The sequence below is a fragment of the Anas acuta genome, chromosome 28 (assembly GCF_963932015.1).
Source record: "Anas acuta chromosome 28, bAnaAcu1.1, whole genome shotgun sequence".
NCBI classification, from domain to species: domain Eukaryota; kingdom Metazoa; phylum Chordata; class Aves; order Anseriformes; family Anatidae; genus Anas; species Anas acuta.
The window spans coordinates 2,016,569-2,032,327 of NC_089006.1; the positions used below are offsets into that span (position 1 = coordinate 2,016,569).

Sequence of the window (15,759 nt, forward strand, 5' to 3'; positions counted from 1 at the left end):
TAGCCCTGAGGGTTTTAGAGAAAACATTGCAAATGGGAACCAGCGCCGGCTGCCTGCCTGAGTCAGCAGGCATCTCCTGCGCCCGCCGGCGGCTGCAGCTTTGCCAAGGGTGGAGGAGCGTGGGGCGTCGGGCAGGGAGCTGAGGCCGCCTGCGAGCGGGGAGGCCGAGCGCTTGGCTCCAGTGGGGATTTCTAACAGGGGTTTTGAGCCTTCGCTCTGATTTTTACTTTTTGTCGGAGCTGCTGCCCCCAGCCCGGGCTCTGCGCGGGGCGCTGGCATCGCCGGGTGCCCCCCGTGCCATGCAGGAGGTGGCTCACGGCGCACTGCGGGGGCTCTTCCTCCTCCTCCTCCTCTTCCTCCTCTTCCTCGTCCCTCGCAAGGGGTTGGGGGCTGCAGCTTCGCCCCGGCCCTGCCCTGCCCTTTGCCCCCCGCTCGGCGAGGCAGGATCCGGCCCCGCTGCCGGCGGCTCCGCGCTGCCCCCTGGTGCCGCCGCCCGGGCAATAAAAGATGCTGAGCGCCGAGGGCGCCCGGTTCCAGCTGGGGACGAGGCATCGCCGTGTCCCCTGCCCTCCTGAGCGGCCAAATCCTGCCCTCGGCTCGCCAAAGCCCCCTGCTCTGCCCCCGGGGATGGAGGGGGGGGGCGAGGGGCCAGGGGGATGCCGCCCTCCCCCCGGAGGAATGTGGAGCAGAGGCGATGGAGATAAGGAGGAGGGAGTTTGTCAGGCACGAAGGAAAGGGAGAGAGGTCAGGGGGGAGCGGTGGGGAATTTGCTGACGGGGGGAGGAGAGCAGAGCAGAGCAGAGGAGCTGCCACGTTCGCTGCCACGTTCGCTACTCAGGAGCAGGGGTGGCTGCGGATGGGGCTGGCGCTGGGGGCACCCCAAAACCAAGGCTGGAAGGAGCAGAGCAGGACCCCCTGGCCCCTGCTACGTGCCAGCCACCACGGCATCACGGAGGGATGAGCATCAAGCCCATGGACCCCAGAGTTGGGGCGGGATGAATGAACCCATCCTTGCGGCAAGCGTGGGCCATCGTGGCTTGGGGACACCCTTCGAGGTCCCCGTGGTCCCATCCAGCAGGGTGCTGAGGAGCAGTCAGGAAGGTGCCGGCGGTGCCGGGAGGGGGGCAGCTGGGGACCAGGCTCACGACACCTCCCGGCACCCCGTGCGGGGCCGGAGCTGGCATCAGCGATTTGTTTTCTCCCACTCGCCGAGCGCCGGAGGCAGAACGGGAACTCCCGTGGTGCGCGGCGGTCCATGAAAGCCCATCTGTGCCAATAATAATAACAATCATAATGATATTTATACAGAGCCTAATGTCTCCGAGCAGCTTCCAGAACCCATTTGGAGGCAGCCGCTCGCCTTTGCTCATTACGAGCGGCGCGCTGGAGCGGAATGGCTAACGAACCTGCTCGTTAGCCGGCCCCGGCCCGCATGGGCGCAGCGCCGGGTGACATCGGCGCGGGGCTGCCCAGGGTCCCCGCCATCCTTTGGTGGCTTTGGTGAGGGCTGGGGAGGTGCCTGGGGGGCTGCAATGCCCGGGGGGCCCTGCCCGGTGCCACCAGCCCCGCTCGCGGCGTGATGGAGAGGACGGGATTTCGCTTTCCGCTCACCGGGATGGAACAACAGGGAGCAGAAAAATAATTTGAAAGCTTCCGAAAAGCACCTCGGCGGGGAAAGGAGGTGGATTTCCCTCCCCGATTCAATAAGCGGCCGGGCTGGAGAAGCCTACCCCGGCGCCGCAGCCCCGCGTTAGGGCTCTTTATTATTATTATTTCTGTAAAGCAATTACGAGGCAGCCTCCTCGCCTGCACTCCCGTGCTCCCACCAGCGTGACCTCCGTTCCGCCGTAATTAACGGCCTTCCAGGAGGGGAGGCAGCGGGCGCTGCGTGCCCGGCTCCTGCCTGCTCGGCGGATGGTGATTTGCAAAGAGCTGCAGGAGGCTCGATTTCCTAAGGAAACGCAGCTTATGCGCTCGTGCTCCCGCTCCCTGCCAATAACTTCTGAACTCCTTGGCTGATTGAAAACAAATTTCACAAGCGGGTCAAAGTCACGGGGATAAAGGATCTCAGCGGGGCTTCCTCGGGATCCAGCTGCTTCGCCGCTCGCTGCCTCGGTTTCCCCATCAGCAAACCGCTCAGCAGCAGCTCCCCAGGGCCAGCGAGAGCAGAGCCGGGAGCCCTGGGGCTGGCCGGGTGCTGCCTAACCACGGATTTGCCCCAAATGCCAGGGAAATGGCCCAAATGCTGCCTCCAGCATCGTCGCCCCAGGGCCGGGTCAGCCCCAGCTCCGAGCTTCACCCTCTCTCCACCTCTCGCAGCTCACCTCGAGCACCCCAACACTGGTGGAAACACCAGTTGTGTTTCCGAGGTGCCATGGCTGTTTATTCTTTATTTTTTTCCCTTTCGCACACTAATTCCTGGAGTGTGCTTCCATCTCCTAACGAGGTTTTATTTGTCGTGTTTGTTTGTTCGCCTCCCGGGCTCGGCTCTCGGACAGAGGTGCTAATAAAGCAGACATCTGTCACGGGGGATTAGATTGTGTTCTTGTTAACACGCTGTTTCCTTTAAATAAATAATTGTCCCCCAAACTGGCATTCAATTATTAAAGCAAACACTGGCGCGCGGGTGACGGAGCAGCGTCAGGATGCTCTGGGAGAGCCGCGGAGATCGAGGGACATCCCCAGGCAGTGCCCGTGCGTCCACCCTGTCCCCGTCCCCCCCCCATGGGGACAAACCCGGGGCAAAGTGTGGGAGGTCGCCCTCGCAGCTCTCAGGTGTGAATTTTCTTGCCTGTTCCCCGTCCTCCAGGCTGGGTTTGATTGCCTCCGTCGCAGGCTGTGCCTCAGCATGGGGACCCTATGCCTCGTTTTGGGAACCCTAAGCCTCGTTTTGGGGACCCCGTACCTTGTCTTGGGGACCCTGTGCCTCATGTTGGGGACCCTGTCCCTCGTTTTGGGGACCCTGTGCCTTGTCATGGAGACCCTGTGTGTTATCATGGGGACCCGGTGCCTCATTTTGGGGACCCTGTGCCTCATTTTGGGGACCCTGTGCCTTGTCTTGGGGACCCTGTGCCTCATTTTGGGGACCCTGTGCCTTGTCATGGAGACCCTGTGCCTTGTCATAGGGACCCTGTCCCTCATTTTGGGGACCCTGTGCCTTGTCTTGGGGACTGTGCTTTTTCATCCCCTTACCCCACGGGTCTGAGGCCCGCTTCATGCGTGATTTCCATCAGATCTGGCAAAGAGGCAGAGGAGCGAGATGCTTCGGAAGCGGACGCAGGGAGGGGACGGGGAGCGGAGCTGTGCCGGACAGGGGCCGGGTCTCGGTGCTTGGGGATTTTCCCTCTGCACCGGGCTCCTGCTGCTCCTGCTTAATGACAGCAGGACCTGGGAGAAATACGGCTCTCTCCACACACTCGAGATGTTGAGAGCAAGCCCTGGCCCTTGGCAGGGAGGATTTAGGCTTGCTGGGGGAGATGGAAATGTGTGTTTGCCGGCTGGTGATGATAGCAGCCATAAAGCATGCGCGCGGTGCCCCGTGGTGTTAATAAAGCCCAGGTAACGAGCCTGCCGCCAGCTGGGGCTCCCTGAGGGGGTGCTCGGGGTGTGTGGGGTGCAGGGGGAGCATGAAAATGCTGCTGGGGGGTCTGGGAGATGTAGGGGGGGCACAACTGCTGGGACTGGTACACAGGGCAGGGCTGGATCTGTGCCACCTTGTAGGCGCAAGAAAATGAGCTCCGTGCCCCCAAATCCCCAGGGGGTGGCACCCCCAGAGCCAGACCCTACAAACCCTACACACTCCCTGCACCACGGCCGTGTGGGGATGGTGGATGGGGCAGTGCCAGGCTCTGCACGTCGGGGCAAAACGTCAGAGCGACGCGAAAGCCCGGGGTGCCCCGGCAGGGCTCTCCTTCCCGCTCGTCCTTATTTGCCCAGTCCTAATTCATAAATCAGCAGGCGCGAGTAATTTTCCCAGGAGAGCATTTAGACGGCAGATTGAATGAGTAATTTACTGGGAACATTAAGACAGCACCGGATAACTTATTTATGAGAACTTTTTGACAGATCTGCCCGTCAATAATTTATGCCGCGCAGCATTTAGTCAGGGTCACCAGTAAATAATTCACTTATTAAAAAACTACGGAAGGTTTTATGAGACGCTGAGTTACTATCTCACACCGAATTTGGGGCCGTAAACATGAATCTGGTGCTGACCCGGCAGCAGAGGAATCCCTGGATGGGGAGCGCTGGGACCAGGCACTGCAGGGCACGGGGTGGGAGCAGGGACGGGGAGAGGTGTCGCTGGATTTGGGGGCAGCTGCTTCACTTCTCGTCCTCGCAGGGCTCAGTCCTTGGTCACCACGTGGACAGCCTCCAGCAGCATCACCTGTGGACCGAGGAGGGTGGCCACAAAAAAAACCCTGGGCCACTCGGTGCCTTCCTCCCCCAGCACCCAGGGGCTGCCCCCTGCCCGTCCCCATTGCGGTGGCGTCTCCTGCGTGGTGCTCAGTGCCCGTACCCGGTCCCACTGTCCCCATTCCTCCTCGAAACACCCCGAAGCATCCCTAGGGATGGGTGCTGGTGCAGCCGGGATCCTCCAGGCTCCCTACCTGGCATCTCAGCCCCCTCAGCCGAGCAGCGTGGCCCCAGCTGTGCCCCTGGGTCCCCTCCTCTGTGGGGGTGTCTGGGGACCCCCAGTCCGTGGAGCTGTGCCCTGCTGCAGCAGGAAAGCCCTGAGGCTGGTGGAGGGCGATTGCACGAGGCTGGCTGGAGGGATGTGGGTGTTTGTGGGGTGAAGGACGGGGTGATTTGGCACGGGCTTTGCCAGGGAAGGGGCAGCAGCTTTGCTAAGGTGTGCCCGGGTCTGATCCTGCCCCGGGTGCGCAGGGAGGAGGAGGAAGCTCCTGCAGAGCCCGTCCTGCCCCGTGTGGGTGACAAATAACCCGGTGGGGCTGGAGGGGACCGGGAGAGGGAAGGTGGCCCCGGGCAGCCCCCAGCATCCCAGCCCGTTCCCCATCAAATCCACCTGGAAGCAGGGGCACGAATTTTGCCATCACCCCACAGCTCAGGCGCTGCATTTGGGCATTCATTTGCCTCTTCCCGTGGTCACCAGACCTTCCTGACCCTCCTTCCATCCTTGACCCGACCAAAGCGAGGGTTTCCACCGCTCCCAGCTGCACCCCAGCGGTTTGGGGTTAATGCACGGAGCCAGGGCGGGCTGCACCCTAAGGGGGTGCCCGGAGGGGGGGGGGGGGACCCCCACCCGGAGCCAGCCCGGCCCGGTGCGCGGTCGCATGCTGCCACCTCTCGGGCAGAGCCGCGCTCTGGGCAGGGCGAGCGTTTTGCCTAAAAGCTTGCTTTTTCCCCCCATTTCATTTACAGCGAAAGGGAAGCCGGGCGCTGCGGGAACGGGCTGCGCCCCCGAGCCAGGGGGCTGCGGGCGAGCTAAAAGCCAGAAGCGATCGCAACCTCAGCGGGGCAGGGCTGTGGGGTGCCCGTGGGGACCCCCCCCGGCAGCAGCATCCCCCGAGCCTTGTGCAGGGCTCGGGGGCCACATCCTGCACCCCCCCGCAGCATCGCCGGGGTCAGGGCCGGCAGTGGCCGCTTGTCCCCGTGTCCCCGTGTCCCTGTGTCCCCGTGGCCCCGTCCCTCGTGCGGCCACGCGAGCGGCTCCCCCCCCGGAGCCCCCCCGGCGCCTGCACATCTCAGGGGCCACATTTCGCTGGAAGGGGGGATGAGAAACCGCGGATGATGCGCTGAATAAAAACACCCTCTCCTCTGCAATGCGGTGCTTCGAGTATGCAGCATCTTCCCTTCCTCCTCAATGTGGTCTGTGAAACGTGGTAAATGCTTCCCTTTCATTCCCTTCCTTTTTTTTTTTTTCTTTTTTTCTTTTTTTTTTTTTTCCCCTCCCTCTCTCATTTTCTTCCCCCCTCTCTCCCGTGGCTCGCGCTCCCCGGGCAAGCCGCAGAAAGCTCCTCCAGCAAAGGGAAGGTCCCCTTGATGTAAATTGTTCCCTACATGTTGAACCCGGCCGCAGACAAAAGCTCTAATTAATCGGCTCAGCCCCTGCTCTGGAGTGGAGGTTTGCAACCTCGCCTTTCCTTTGGAGCCTTAATTAGTTTTTGCTCCTCTGCCTGCGAGCAGGGGGCCGGGGTCGGGGGAGTCCCCGCGTCCCACGGCACCGCGGGGAGCGGGGACACGCGGGGAAACGGCCCCGAGAGGGCACAGCGGCGACTAACGAGCACCCAGCAATTAATGATGGGCACGTGAGGCATCCTTTTACTGCCCCAAAGGAGAAACTGAGCCGAGTGGTCCCGTGGCAGGGCAGGATGAACTCCTCGAGGGGGCTGATGCTGCTCCCCCATCGCTTCGGGCGACGGAGGAGTGGGGACCCTGTGCCCCTTCCGTGCCTGCTTTGGGGCTGCAGAAAACCCACCCTGGGGAGATGGGAGCTGCCACCGTGGAGTTTTTCCAAGAGTTTTGCCCAGGATCTGCCCAGCTCCCATCCTTTAACACCATCCCTGGGGATGCTGAGGCCCTCTCAGAGCATCCCCGGGGCGCATGGGGCTCCCCTCGGGGCCGCGGCGCTGACCGCTTGGCCGGGGAACGGGAAGGGCTGGGAGACAATGAGCTTAGGCACCAAGCCCATAAGGTGATTAGCGGCGGCGAGGGGATCACAGGGCAGATGCAGACGGCGAGGGGGGGGGACACACACGGATTAGGGGCTCCTCTCCCCTCTCCCTGCATCACGCCCTGGCTGGGGCAGCCGTGCAGGGGACAGTGCGGGGCTGTGCAGGTTTAATTTGGGCAGCCCTGAAATCCCAGGGCAGGAAGCAGAGCGGAGCGGGGTAAAACCACTCTTTGGACAAGCTCATTAATATCTCCCAGCGCCGTCGATTTCGCGGCGTATCTATCGGCCGGGCTAGATAAGGGCCAACAAACCGCTGCCGCCTTCAGATAAGGCGGTGCTCCTTCGCCGTTGCGCCCCGCTCGCTGTTTATCTGACGGCGGCAGATCTGGAGGTAAAGAGATTTGGCAACGAGAAGAAACCTGCGGCGATGCGCAGGCGATACGCCGAGCTGCCCAGATAAAAGACCGGGGGGGGGGGAGCGGGGGAAGAGTTTAAAGCAAGGCTGGGATGCGCTGCTGCTCCCAGGTGGAGCTGGGATGATGGGGAGCCCCCCACCCTGCCCCACGCTTGGGATGCTCGTTTGGGAAGTACGAGGGGACAAGGAGCAAGACTCCGTGCCGGGGGGGACCCTGCTGCGTGTCCCTGAGGTCCCCAAAAGCTGTCCCAGCACCACGGCCAAGGCGAAGGGCAGCTGACAAGTCAGGAAGGGTGCTTGGGGATCCGCAGAATGGCCCAGAACTGATTGAGGAACACCAGAATGCTGGAGAAAAATGAGATTTATTGGCTTGTTGATACGTTTTCATGGGGGTTAACAACTCACAGGGGTCGGGCTGCTTGCGAGTCCCTTCCTGGGGGTCCAGTGCTTTGGGGCAGGGATGCCACCGCCTGGCTCCTGTCCTGCTGCTGCGTGAGGACATGCGTGATGACCACAGCAGCCACCAGGCTGCCCAGAACCAGGAGACTGAGAACCCCCTTGGTTTTGCAGTAGGACCACGAATCGCCTGCAACTGAAGAGCCAAAAGATGGGGAAGGGGAGGCACTTCCCACCCTGGGGTCACCGAGCCCCACTGGGTTTGGAGCATCCTGCAGGACTGATCCTGCCAAGCCCCCACCTGCATGCTGCCACATCTCCCACTCATTCATCCCAAACAGATTTCAGTCCCAAAGCTCATTTAGGACATAAAGGTACAGGAAACGTCCCACAAACCTGTGCCTGGAGGGGGGCAGAACGTCGCGGTGTCGATGCTGGTAATCCTCCAGCTGACCGGGTTACTTGCATTGCAGATGTAGGTCCGAGGCTCGGTGTCCTCATGCACCTGCAGCATGTTCCCATGTCCCAGGGGCTCCCCATCACGGAACCAGCTGTAGGAGACGTTGGCAGCACCGGGCACGGAGCAGAGCAGCGAGAAGTTGCACCGGCCCTGCTCCTCCCGCAGCACTTGTGCGTTCAGGTGCAGCTGGCCGATGGGCTCTGTGAGGACAGGGGGGTGAGAGGGGCCGGGGAGAGTGCTGGGGGGGGAGAGAGGGGCAGCCACTCACCCCACACTGATACATGGAAGCACTGAGAATGAATGAGTCTAGATGCAACCTCAAAATCTGCATAGTAGTTGCCGCTGTCTGCCTGGGTGACCGGGCTGATGCGCAGGGAGAGGGTCTCTGGGAGGAAGGTGGCTCTCCCAGAAAAACGACTCCTGTAATCTGGAACTTTATCCTTTGAAACCCTCACGATGACCAGCGTGGTTCCTGAATCCAGTATCACAATCCATTCCAACTTTACCCATGCTTGCTGTGGTTCCTTGGGCAGCAGCCGCAGCTCTCCTCCGGCAGGCACAGCCCTGTCCTTGCACTCTGCGGTCCCAAAGAAGAGGCATGGGGTGAGCATGAGGCATGGGGGGTCCTGGGGTGGCAGAAAAACCTTGGGAGGGGGCTCAGCTGTGCTGCAGGGGAGTCCCCCACCCAGCCTAGCCCCAGGACTGGCCGGGGTCTCTGGCACTTGGAAAGTGGCCAGCAGCGTGTGGTTGCATCACCGCTCAGTTCCCCTCGTTCTCAGAAGGAGCTTGCAGTTAATTCCTCCTTCGCCTCTCACATCCTCCATCACCAGTTGTTTCTGGGTAGTGAGAAGGAGCTACTGTCATGTACACCCACTTTGGGGTTATTTGTTCCCAATCCATGCTTGTTATCTAGGGCCAATATGAAGAGAGTTGTCTCTTGCAAAAACCAACTCTGCCTTAGCTCTTGCTTGCTTCTCCCTCCCAGAGCACACTAAAGCCTTGGAAGCAGAATATTTTCTCATAGATATGCATCCTTTCCGGAAAAAAAAAAATAAATCACAATAACTGCACAGCAAGGAAAACTTCAGGCCCTCAAAAATCTGCTTTTTGCTTTCAGTGCCACTTTATTGGGGTTCTTTTCCCCCAGCCACTCAAAAGGTGATCTTGGACTTCGCTAGTGACCATTTTCTTGCTGGTTGGCACAAAAGACACAAAAGAAAGAACCAAAACCAATGCCGCAGCTGAATGACGATCTGAGGCAGGCAAGTAACAGCAGTTTCCCAATGAGCTTACCTTGGGCTCGGCTGAGGAAGAGGAAAGGGATGAGGAGAAGGGCAGCGCGCTGCATGGTCAGCTGCACCACGCCACGCAGGAACAGGAACGAGGCGTGACGTGGCCGTGAGGGCAGGCGTGGGGGCTGATCCTCAGCAGGTTGTGGGGTAATGCATGGGGCTGGAGGCTGGCCCCGTACCCACAGCCTGGCTCCATGGGGTGGTGGGAGGAAAGGGATGGAGCCCTGAGCAGGGGCATCGCCCAGCTTCGCCCGTGGGTGCAGCATCACCGAGGTCCTGCATGGCTACGAGTGAGAAGTGCATCAAAACATGGAACGAGCATGAGAAGAAGTAAAAAAAATAATCAACCCCACACTCATGCCTTTATTAGGTCCCAGAGAAAGGTGCTGGGAGGTGAGGGAGAAGGCAGCTCTGGTCCCGTACCTCCCTGACCCCCAAGCTGGGCTGGGCACCGCTCTCTGGTGGGCCGGATCCTGCTCGGGGCTGTCTCCAAGCTGGTGTCAGGGTGCTCGCATGCTGTACACTGTGAGCAGCCAGTGCCTCTGAGCACCTTCTCCTCCCAAAGACAAACTGCAAAAAGAAAGCAAAACCCCAAAAGCACCCCCTTTACGCAATTAAAATTAGTTTCCCCTGAGGTTTGCAGCCACTGCGCCCTGCAGCTGAGCTTGCTTGGGAGGCAGCAGGACGAATCCCCCCGGGGCCAGGGGAGCCTGAGCTGGTCCCATCCTCCCCACTGGTGACGCAGGGACAGCGGGGGTGGCCGGAGGCGAGCTGTGGCAACGCGGAGGATATTGCACTGGAGTGTGCGCCCATGAGGGTTTGAGGAACCGCAGGCGAGAGAGGAAGTTGTTGATGGCCGGTCACGGGTTCCCAGGGCTTTCTCCAGCTGCAGACAGCTTGCTCGCACACTCCAGAGATGGAGCAGCCCCGGGATGTTCTGCCAGCACCGTGGATGGTGCTGTGCCTGGTGCTGTGGGTGGCAGCCCAGCTCCCCGCGGGTGCCCAAGGTGAGGAGGGGGCGCAGGGCGAGCTGATGGCACGGCGGGGTGGCTGGAGGCTGCGGGCAGGGCAGGGGGGATGCGCGGGTGGGACATGGGTTTTCAGCCGATCTCTGGGGTCCTGAGGAGATGGACAGGGGTTGGGGGAGGATTTGGGGTTTTCTCTGCCTCTGTCCTCTGCACCCAGGCCGGCCCAGCCCATTTGGAGCCATCGCTGGCCGCCGCGCCGCGCCAATTCCCTTTTGCAGGCCGGATTTCTCTGCTGAGTGAGATCAGCCCCTTCTGACAGCAGTTTCGGGGAACTGTCAGTGCCTGAGGCTCTTCCTAAAACTGGAGACTTCTGTGCCATGGGGAGCAGGGCCCCTGCAAGTGCCTGGGCTCGGGGGCACGTTTGGTGCCTTCAGCATCCCCTGGACACATTTCCATAGCCCCCATCACGTTCCCTGCTTTTGGTGTGACCGGGGCGGGCCCCACCTCTGCCTCCTCTCCCCGACCACCCCATCCCCACCAGTTTGCAGGCTAGCTCTGCCAAACTGGCCCCGGGGGGGTCACACCTGGGGGGATGCTGCTGGCTCGAAGCTTCAGCAACAAAACCTGCAGCAAGCTGGGGCTCAGTTGAGCTGCAAAACCTCCCTGGAGGTGCCGGTGCGGTTAACCTTGGCGTGCTCCACCAGCTCGGCCCCTGCATTCACACCTCTGCAGCCGACACTTTGCATCGTCTCTTCCCCTGCTCGCTGTGACCGCAGTGGCTGGGCAAGGCACAGCCTGGCCGAGGGCGTCACGGTGCCTTTTGTGGTTTTCTTGCAGCACAACGTGGTTGCAAAGCTTCAGCTGTCCCCGTTGCTTGAAGGCTCCTGGGTGCCTGGAGCGGGGGGCGCACAGTGCAGTGTGATTCAGGTGTGAGCCCACGGGGGATAATTAGTGCTTATCCCTCCCAGGGAGGCTGCTCCTGCTTTTGCATGTCCCAGACTCTCCTATTGCTTGATTTGGGGGTGTCCCCTCTGTATTGGGGTCTGGTGGCTGCAGTTTAATGAAGGTGAGGTTTAGGCTCGGTGTCTCAAGTCGGGTCTCGCCCCCACCCACGCACGCAAGGAGAGCGAAGCCGATGGCTTTGTCAGCGCCCTCCAAGCATCGATGCGGAGCTGTGATCCCCGACCTGGTGCTTGTCCCCGTGGCCGTGCCATACAGGGGGCTACGGGGGGGCGGCAGCACACCTGGCTGTGCCATGCCGAGCTGGGGACCCTCAGCAGCCCCCCACCTTTTGGGGCTGCTGCAGAGCCTGGTGCAGCCCCAGCTGCACGGAGGCAGGAGGAAACGGAGCGGCTGCGTGCGTGCTCGTCCCGGTGACCGCTGCCTTTTGTGTGTGTGGTTTTTGTTGTTGTTTTTTTTTTTTTTTTTTTTAGGGGCTTTTTATCTCACCTCTACCAGAGGCCCAGACATCCGGGGCTGCTCTGAACAGGAAGGGGAGAAAGCCCAGCTTCGGGGTGGGGGGAAGGGTCCCTTGGGTAAGGTTCTTGCTGCTCCCCGGGCTGGGCAGGCAAGAAAGGAGCTGGGGCAAAAACGAGCAACTGGAGCCTTACTGGAGGGGCTGCAAACACCTCTGCTCAGGTCAGAGATGATACAAACACCAGCAGCCACCAGCTGTGAGTACGGGGTGCGGACAGACACACGGCCAGCTTGGGGTGCTGCAGGAGCTGGGGACACCCAGGGACCTGGTCCTGCTGCGCCGAGCACTGGTGCCCAGAGGGTATGGGGGCACCAGCACAGGGGGCTCCAGTGGGTGAGCCCCCTCTCTCCTTGCCCCGGGGGCACCACCCGTGCTCACCGCGTGCCTCTTCTTTGGGACCGCAGGGTGCGAGAACAGGGCTGTGCCTGCCAGAGGAGAGCTGCGGCTGCTGCCCAAGGAACCACAGCAAGAATGGGTAAACTTGGAATGGAAAGTGACACTGGATTCAGGAACCACTCTGGTCATCGTGGGGGTTTCAAAGGATAAAGATCCAGATTACAGGAGTCGTTTTTCTGGGAGAGCCACCTTCCACCCGGAGACCCTCTCCCTGAGCATCAGCACGGTCACCCAGGCAGACAGCGGCAACTACTCTGCAGGTTTTGAGACTGGATCTGGCCTCATTCATTCTCAGTGCTTCCAGGTGTCAGTGTGGGGTGAGTGGCTGCCTCCCTCTCCCCCCCCAGCACTCTCCCCGGCCCCTCTCACCCCCCTGTCCTCACAGAGCCCATCGGCCAGCCACACGTGAAGGCACAAGTGCTGCGGGAGGAGCAGGGCCGGTGCAACTTCTCGCTGCATTGCTCCATGCCCGGTGCTGCCAACGTCTCCTACAGCTGGTCCCGTGATGGGGAGCCCCTGGGGCACGGGAACATGCTGTGGGTGCATGGGGACACCAAGCCTGGGACCTACGTCTGCAATGCAAGTAACCTGGTCAGCTGGAACACGTCCAGCATCAACACCGCGACGCTCTGCCTCCCTCCAGGCACAGGTAATTTGCTCTCGGTTCCATCCAAGCTGGCTTTGGGGGTGCACAACTTGCGCTGCTCCGGTCTCTGGGACCTACGTTTCCCCAGTGAAACTCCAGAGGGTGCCATGCTGCTGCTGGGCTAAAATGTGCCCAGCTTCCCCTCTTGGGAACAGAACGGTGACTGCTGGGCGCGGGAGATGTACTTCGGGGCTGAGGTTTCCTGGGCAGGTGCTGAGCTGTGGCACTGATGGGGACCGTGCTTCAGAAACATCCAGGCTCTGCCCCACGTCAGCCTTCTGCCCTCATTCTTCTCAGGGTCTGCCGTCCCGTGGTGGGCAGTGGCCGTGCTGCTGGTGCTGGCTGTCTCCCTCGTCACCTTTGTCGCCTGCTGGTGCTGGAGGAAGCGACGGAAGGACGGCTCGGCAGGTTTGACCCCGGGGCTGCTGCGGGGATTTGGCTCTGCAGCTTCTGCGCTCCTGCTAACAATCTCGGTGCTGGCCCTCGGCCACCTGTCCCTGACGTGGGACCGGCCACCAAGCCCCTGGCTCTGCAGGGAGGTCCCCGGGGACGGGCTGAGTCCTGTCCCCAGCGCCGTGCCCAAACCCGGCGGTAGCACCGGAGGCTTCACCCCATGGGGTCTCGGGGACTATTTGGGTTGTGGTCAATGTTAGCTCTATTCAGAGGAGGAACAAAACCTCCAGACTGCCGAGGGATGCCTTTCTCCCTCTGCTTTGCTTGACTCGAGTGCTTCCCAGGGGCTGAATCCCCCCAGCATGGGGGCGGCAACCGCTCATCTCTTGCTCTGACCCTTCAAGCTCCCCCAGGACACGTTGAGCCATCGATGACTGTCTACGAGGAAGTGGGCAAAGTCCAAGCTGGCCAAGACCTTGTGAGTGTTGGGGGCGTCCCTGGGTGCCCCCTCCCCATGCTGTGCCCCCAGGCAGCATGTGGCCCCCGGGGCATCGGTTTGGAAGTGTCTGTCGCCCTGGGCTGTGTTCTTTAACCATCCTGGGGCTGCTTTCTCCTGCAGAACAGGAACAGGGAGGCCAATGTGGTAGGAAACACTATCTACGCCGTGGTCTCCACCAAAGCACAGGTGGGGCTCCAACCCAGGGGAGGGAATCTGGGTGGCCCCCTGGGCAGAGGGCTGCCCCTTTTGCCCATAACTTGCTTTTCATCGCACGTTTTCACTGTTTCACCCTGGCAGGGGCCCAGACACTTCCAGGAGCCCCAAAGCTGCACCATCTACTCCACTATTCAACCTACCAAGAAGGTGAGCTTTCCCTGTCGTGACTCCAGCCCATTTGCAATGGCAGAGAAACCCAAATCCTCCCCACAAGCTGAAGGCATCGGTGCTCGGTGGGACCCAGCACTCCCCGATGCTCCTGAAATGCCCTCAGGGACCTTTGGTGGGGCAGCAGCCACCCACTGCCCCTGACGGCAGGTCCTTTCTCTGCTCCGCAGTCCCCTTCCATCAGGAGGAAGAAGCTGGATCCAGCTCTGGTCTGCACTGCCTACACAGAGGTAAAAGGGGCCCCGGCCCCATGGGGAGAGGAGCCCCACGCGTCTCCTCTCCAAGTTCCACTCTGCAGCTTCTGCTGCTGGAATTTGGGTGGCTTTGGGGGTGTTTTTTGGTGACTAATGAAAGCTCCAAATCACCCTCCACGTGCGGGGCTGTAAATGCCATTGTGGGGGATCCGAAGCGACACCCACCAGTCCCTGCTGGGCTAAAACTCCCCCCTTTCCTTGCAGCCTACGGTGCCTTTAAAACACCGGAGTCTCCCACCGCGGACCTTGTCCCTGTCTCCTGTGGACAACCACCACTCCTAGCCCCTGGCCGTTTCGGCAAGACCTCCTCTTCTTCTGGAGCCAGCACCCAAGGGGCAGCACCCGTGGGGAGCTGGGGACTTGCTCAAGATGAGAACATCCAGACGTGGGGTTTTACAAGGACTGCAAACCCAAACTGCGCCTTGGAGGCTTTGCTGCGAGGGAAAGGGGGACAGGCTGGGTGGTTGAAGCTTGTCTGTGGAGGAGACGGCTTTGAAATCTGGACTGTGCGTCGGTGGGAGCTGAGGATGCAGGGTGTGTGTTAGTGCCAGTGTATGAGCTTGTTTTTTGTTTGTTTGTTGTTTTTTTTTTTTTTTTTTTTAATTTTTTTGACAGATCCAATACACCTTGCGAATTCATTTTAAGTGTGAATAGAAGCCGAACTGCAAGAGGCAATTGTGGGGCTGGTTTAATTAGCTTAATTGACTATTTATAGCCTCAAATGTAACTTGGAGGGGGAAGAAGCGGGGGGTGGATCACCTTGCTCTGGGATTGGGAGCCTCTGAAGTCAATGCTGAGGAACTTGGAAAAGTTTCTGCTGTGTGAACTGGGGTGGCCCTGGGGACGGTTTCAGGGCAGGAGCACGATGCTGGGCATGGCCTCGAGCACCTGGAGCCATCCTGTGTCCAGCAATGCCCCCATGTCCCTTCCCCCTGAAGTTATCCCATGGCACGAGTGGCTCTGGGAGAAGGGAGGGGAGGAGGAAGAGGAGCTCTGGCTTCAAACATCTCACCAAAGGCAAGATCAAGGGATTTTATTCGGGATTAAAATTAAATGTGCCACTTTGATGGAAGCTCTCTCCTGATGGTGCTGCCTGCTCCCCTCTCGTCTGATTCCCTGCATCAAAATATCTTTGTGTCTGCTCCCTGCGAAGGGAGCACTAATGGGGATCGTTAATGGGGAGCTGTGCTGGGAGGGTGCTGGGGGGGAGCTGGCTGTCCTAGCAAGGAAACCTGGGGGGCAGGCGCTGCCCATAGGGGCTCGGGCACTGCTGTGCTGCTGCCGATCGGAGCCAGCCCACACCCTGTCTTCTGCTCTTCAAGGCATGCAAGTGTGAGCAGAATACTTCTCACACTAAATACGGGTGAATGCAAAATGCAAATGAGCATAAAGAGACTTTTCTTATTTCTTTTTGGTGAATAATATCCCTTCCAATAGCATAAGTCCCTACCTCGCTGCTCTCTGCCCCCAAAAGAACCATAGAATATCGCGAGTTGGAAGGGACCCACCCATAAGGATCATCGAGTCCAACTCCTGGCACCGCAC

The 15,759-nt window shown here is 60.4% G+C and overlaps 2 protein-coding genes across 4 annotated transcripts; one reads left to right on the forward strand and one right to left on the reverse strand.

The window, feature by feature from the left end:
• Positions 1–7,392: 7,392 nt before the first annotated feature.
• Positions 7,393–9,752, reverse strand: LOC137845555 (natural killer cell receptor 2B4-like). Of its 2 annotated transcripts, none has more exons than XM_068662867.1 (5): positions 9,621–9,752; positions 9,199–9,481; positions 8,174–8,482; positions 7,842–8,105; positions 7,393–7,635 (listed from the first exon to the last, which is right to left on the reverse strand). In XM_068662867.1, exons 2-5 carry the CDS (start codon positions 9,461–9,463, stop codon positions 7,451–7,453), a joined length of 1,023 nt encoding a protein of 340 aa, XP_068518968.1. In that variant the 5' UTR covers positions 9,464–9,481; positions 9,621–9,752; the 3' UTR covers positions 7,393–7,450. The 2 variants fall into 2 exon arrangements, with proteins under 2 accessions (XP_068518968.1, XP_068518967.1); XM_068662866.1 differs by having other exon boundaries at positions 7,393–7,641.
• Positions 9,753–9,864: 112 nt separating this feature from the next.
• LOC137845554 (natural killer cell receptor 2B4-like) lies at positions 9,865–15,281 on the forward strand. 2 transcript variants are annotated; one of them, XM_068662865.1, is made up of 9 exons: positions 9,865–10,204; positions 12,047–12,355; positions 12,424–12,687; positions 12,982–13,092; positions 13,482–13,555; positions 13,697–13,762; positions 13,874–13,939; positions 14,131–14,190; positions 14,419–15,281. In XM_068662865.1, exons 1-9 carry the CDS (start codon positions 10,114–10,116, stop codon positions 14,494–14,496), a joined length of 1,119 nt encoding a protein of 372 aa, XP_068518966.1. In that variant the 5' UTR covers positions 9,865–10,113; the 3' UTR covers positions 14,497–15,281. The 2 variants fall into 2 exon arrangements, with proteins under 2 accessions (XP_068518966.1, XP_068518965.1); XM_068662864.1 differs by lacking the exon at positions 9,865–10,204 and adding an exon at positions 10,308–11,838.
• Positions 15,282–15,759: the final 478 nt, after the last annotated feature.

What these genes read in the sequence shown, in the direction of transcription:
- LOC137845555 (XM_068662866.1), bottom strand. Translation starts at nt 9,463, where the DNA reads ATGCTGCACCCACGGGCGAAGCTGGGCGATGCCCCTGCTCAGGGCTCC. An exon ending in CTTCCTCAGCCGAGCCCAAG is followed by an intron (nt 8,483 to 9,198) that starts GTAAGCTCATTG and finishes TTGGGACCGCAG; the next exon opens with AGTGCAAGGACAGGGCTGTG. An exon ending in CTGCCCCCCTCCAGGCACAG is followed by an intron (nt 7,642 to 7,841) that starts GTTTGTGGGACG and finishes TTGGCTCTTCAG; the next exon opens with TTGCAGGCGATTCGTGGTCC.
- LOC137845554 (XM_068662864.1), top strand. Translation starts at nt 11,226, where the DNA reads ATGAAGGTGAGGTTTAGGCTCGGTGTCTCAAGTCGGGTCTCGCCCCCA. An exon ending in CTTCCAGGTGTCAGTGTGGG is followed by an intron (nt 12,356 to 12,423) that starts GTGAGTGGCTGC and finishes CTGTCCTCACAG; the next exon opens with AGCCCATCGGCCAGCCACAC. An exon ending in TCTGCACTGCCTACACAGAG is followed by an intron (nt 14,191 to 14,418) that starts GTAAAAGGGGCC and finishes CTTTCCTTGCAG; the next exon opens with CCTACGGTGCCTTTAAAACA.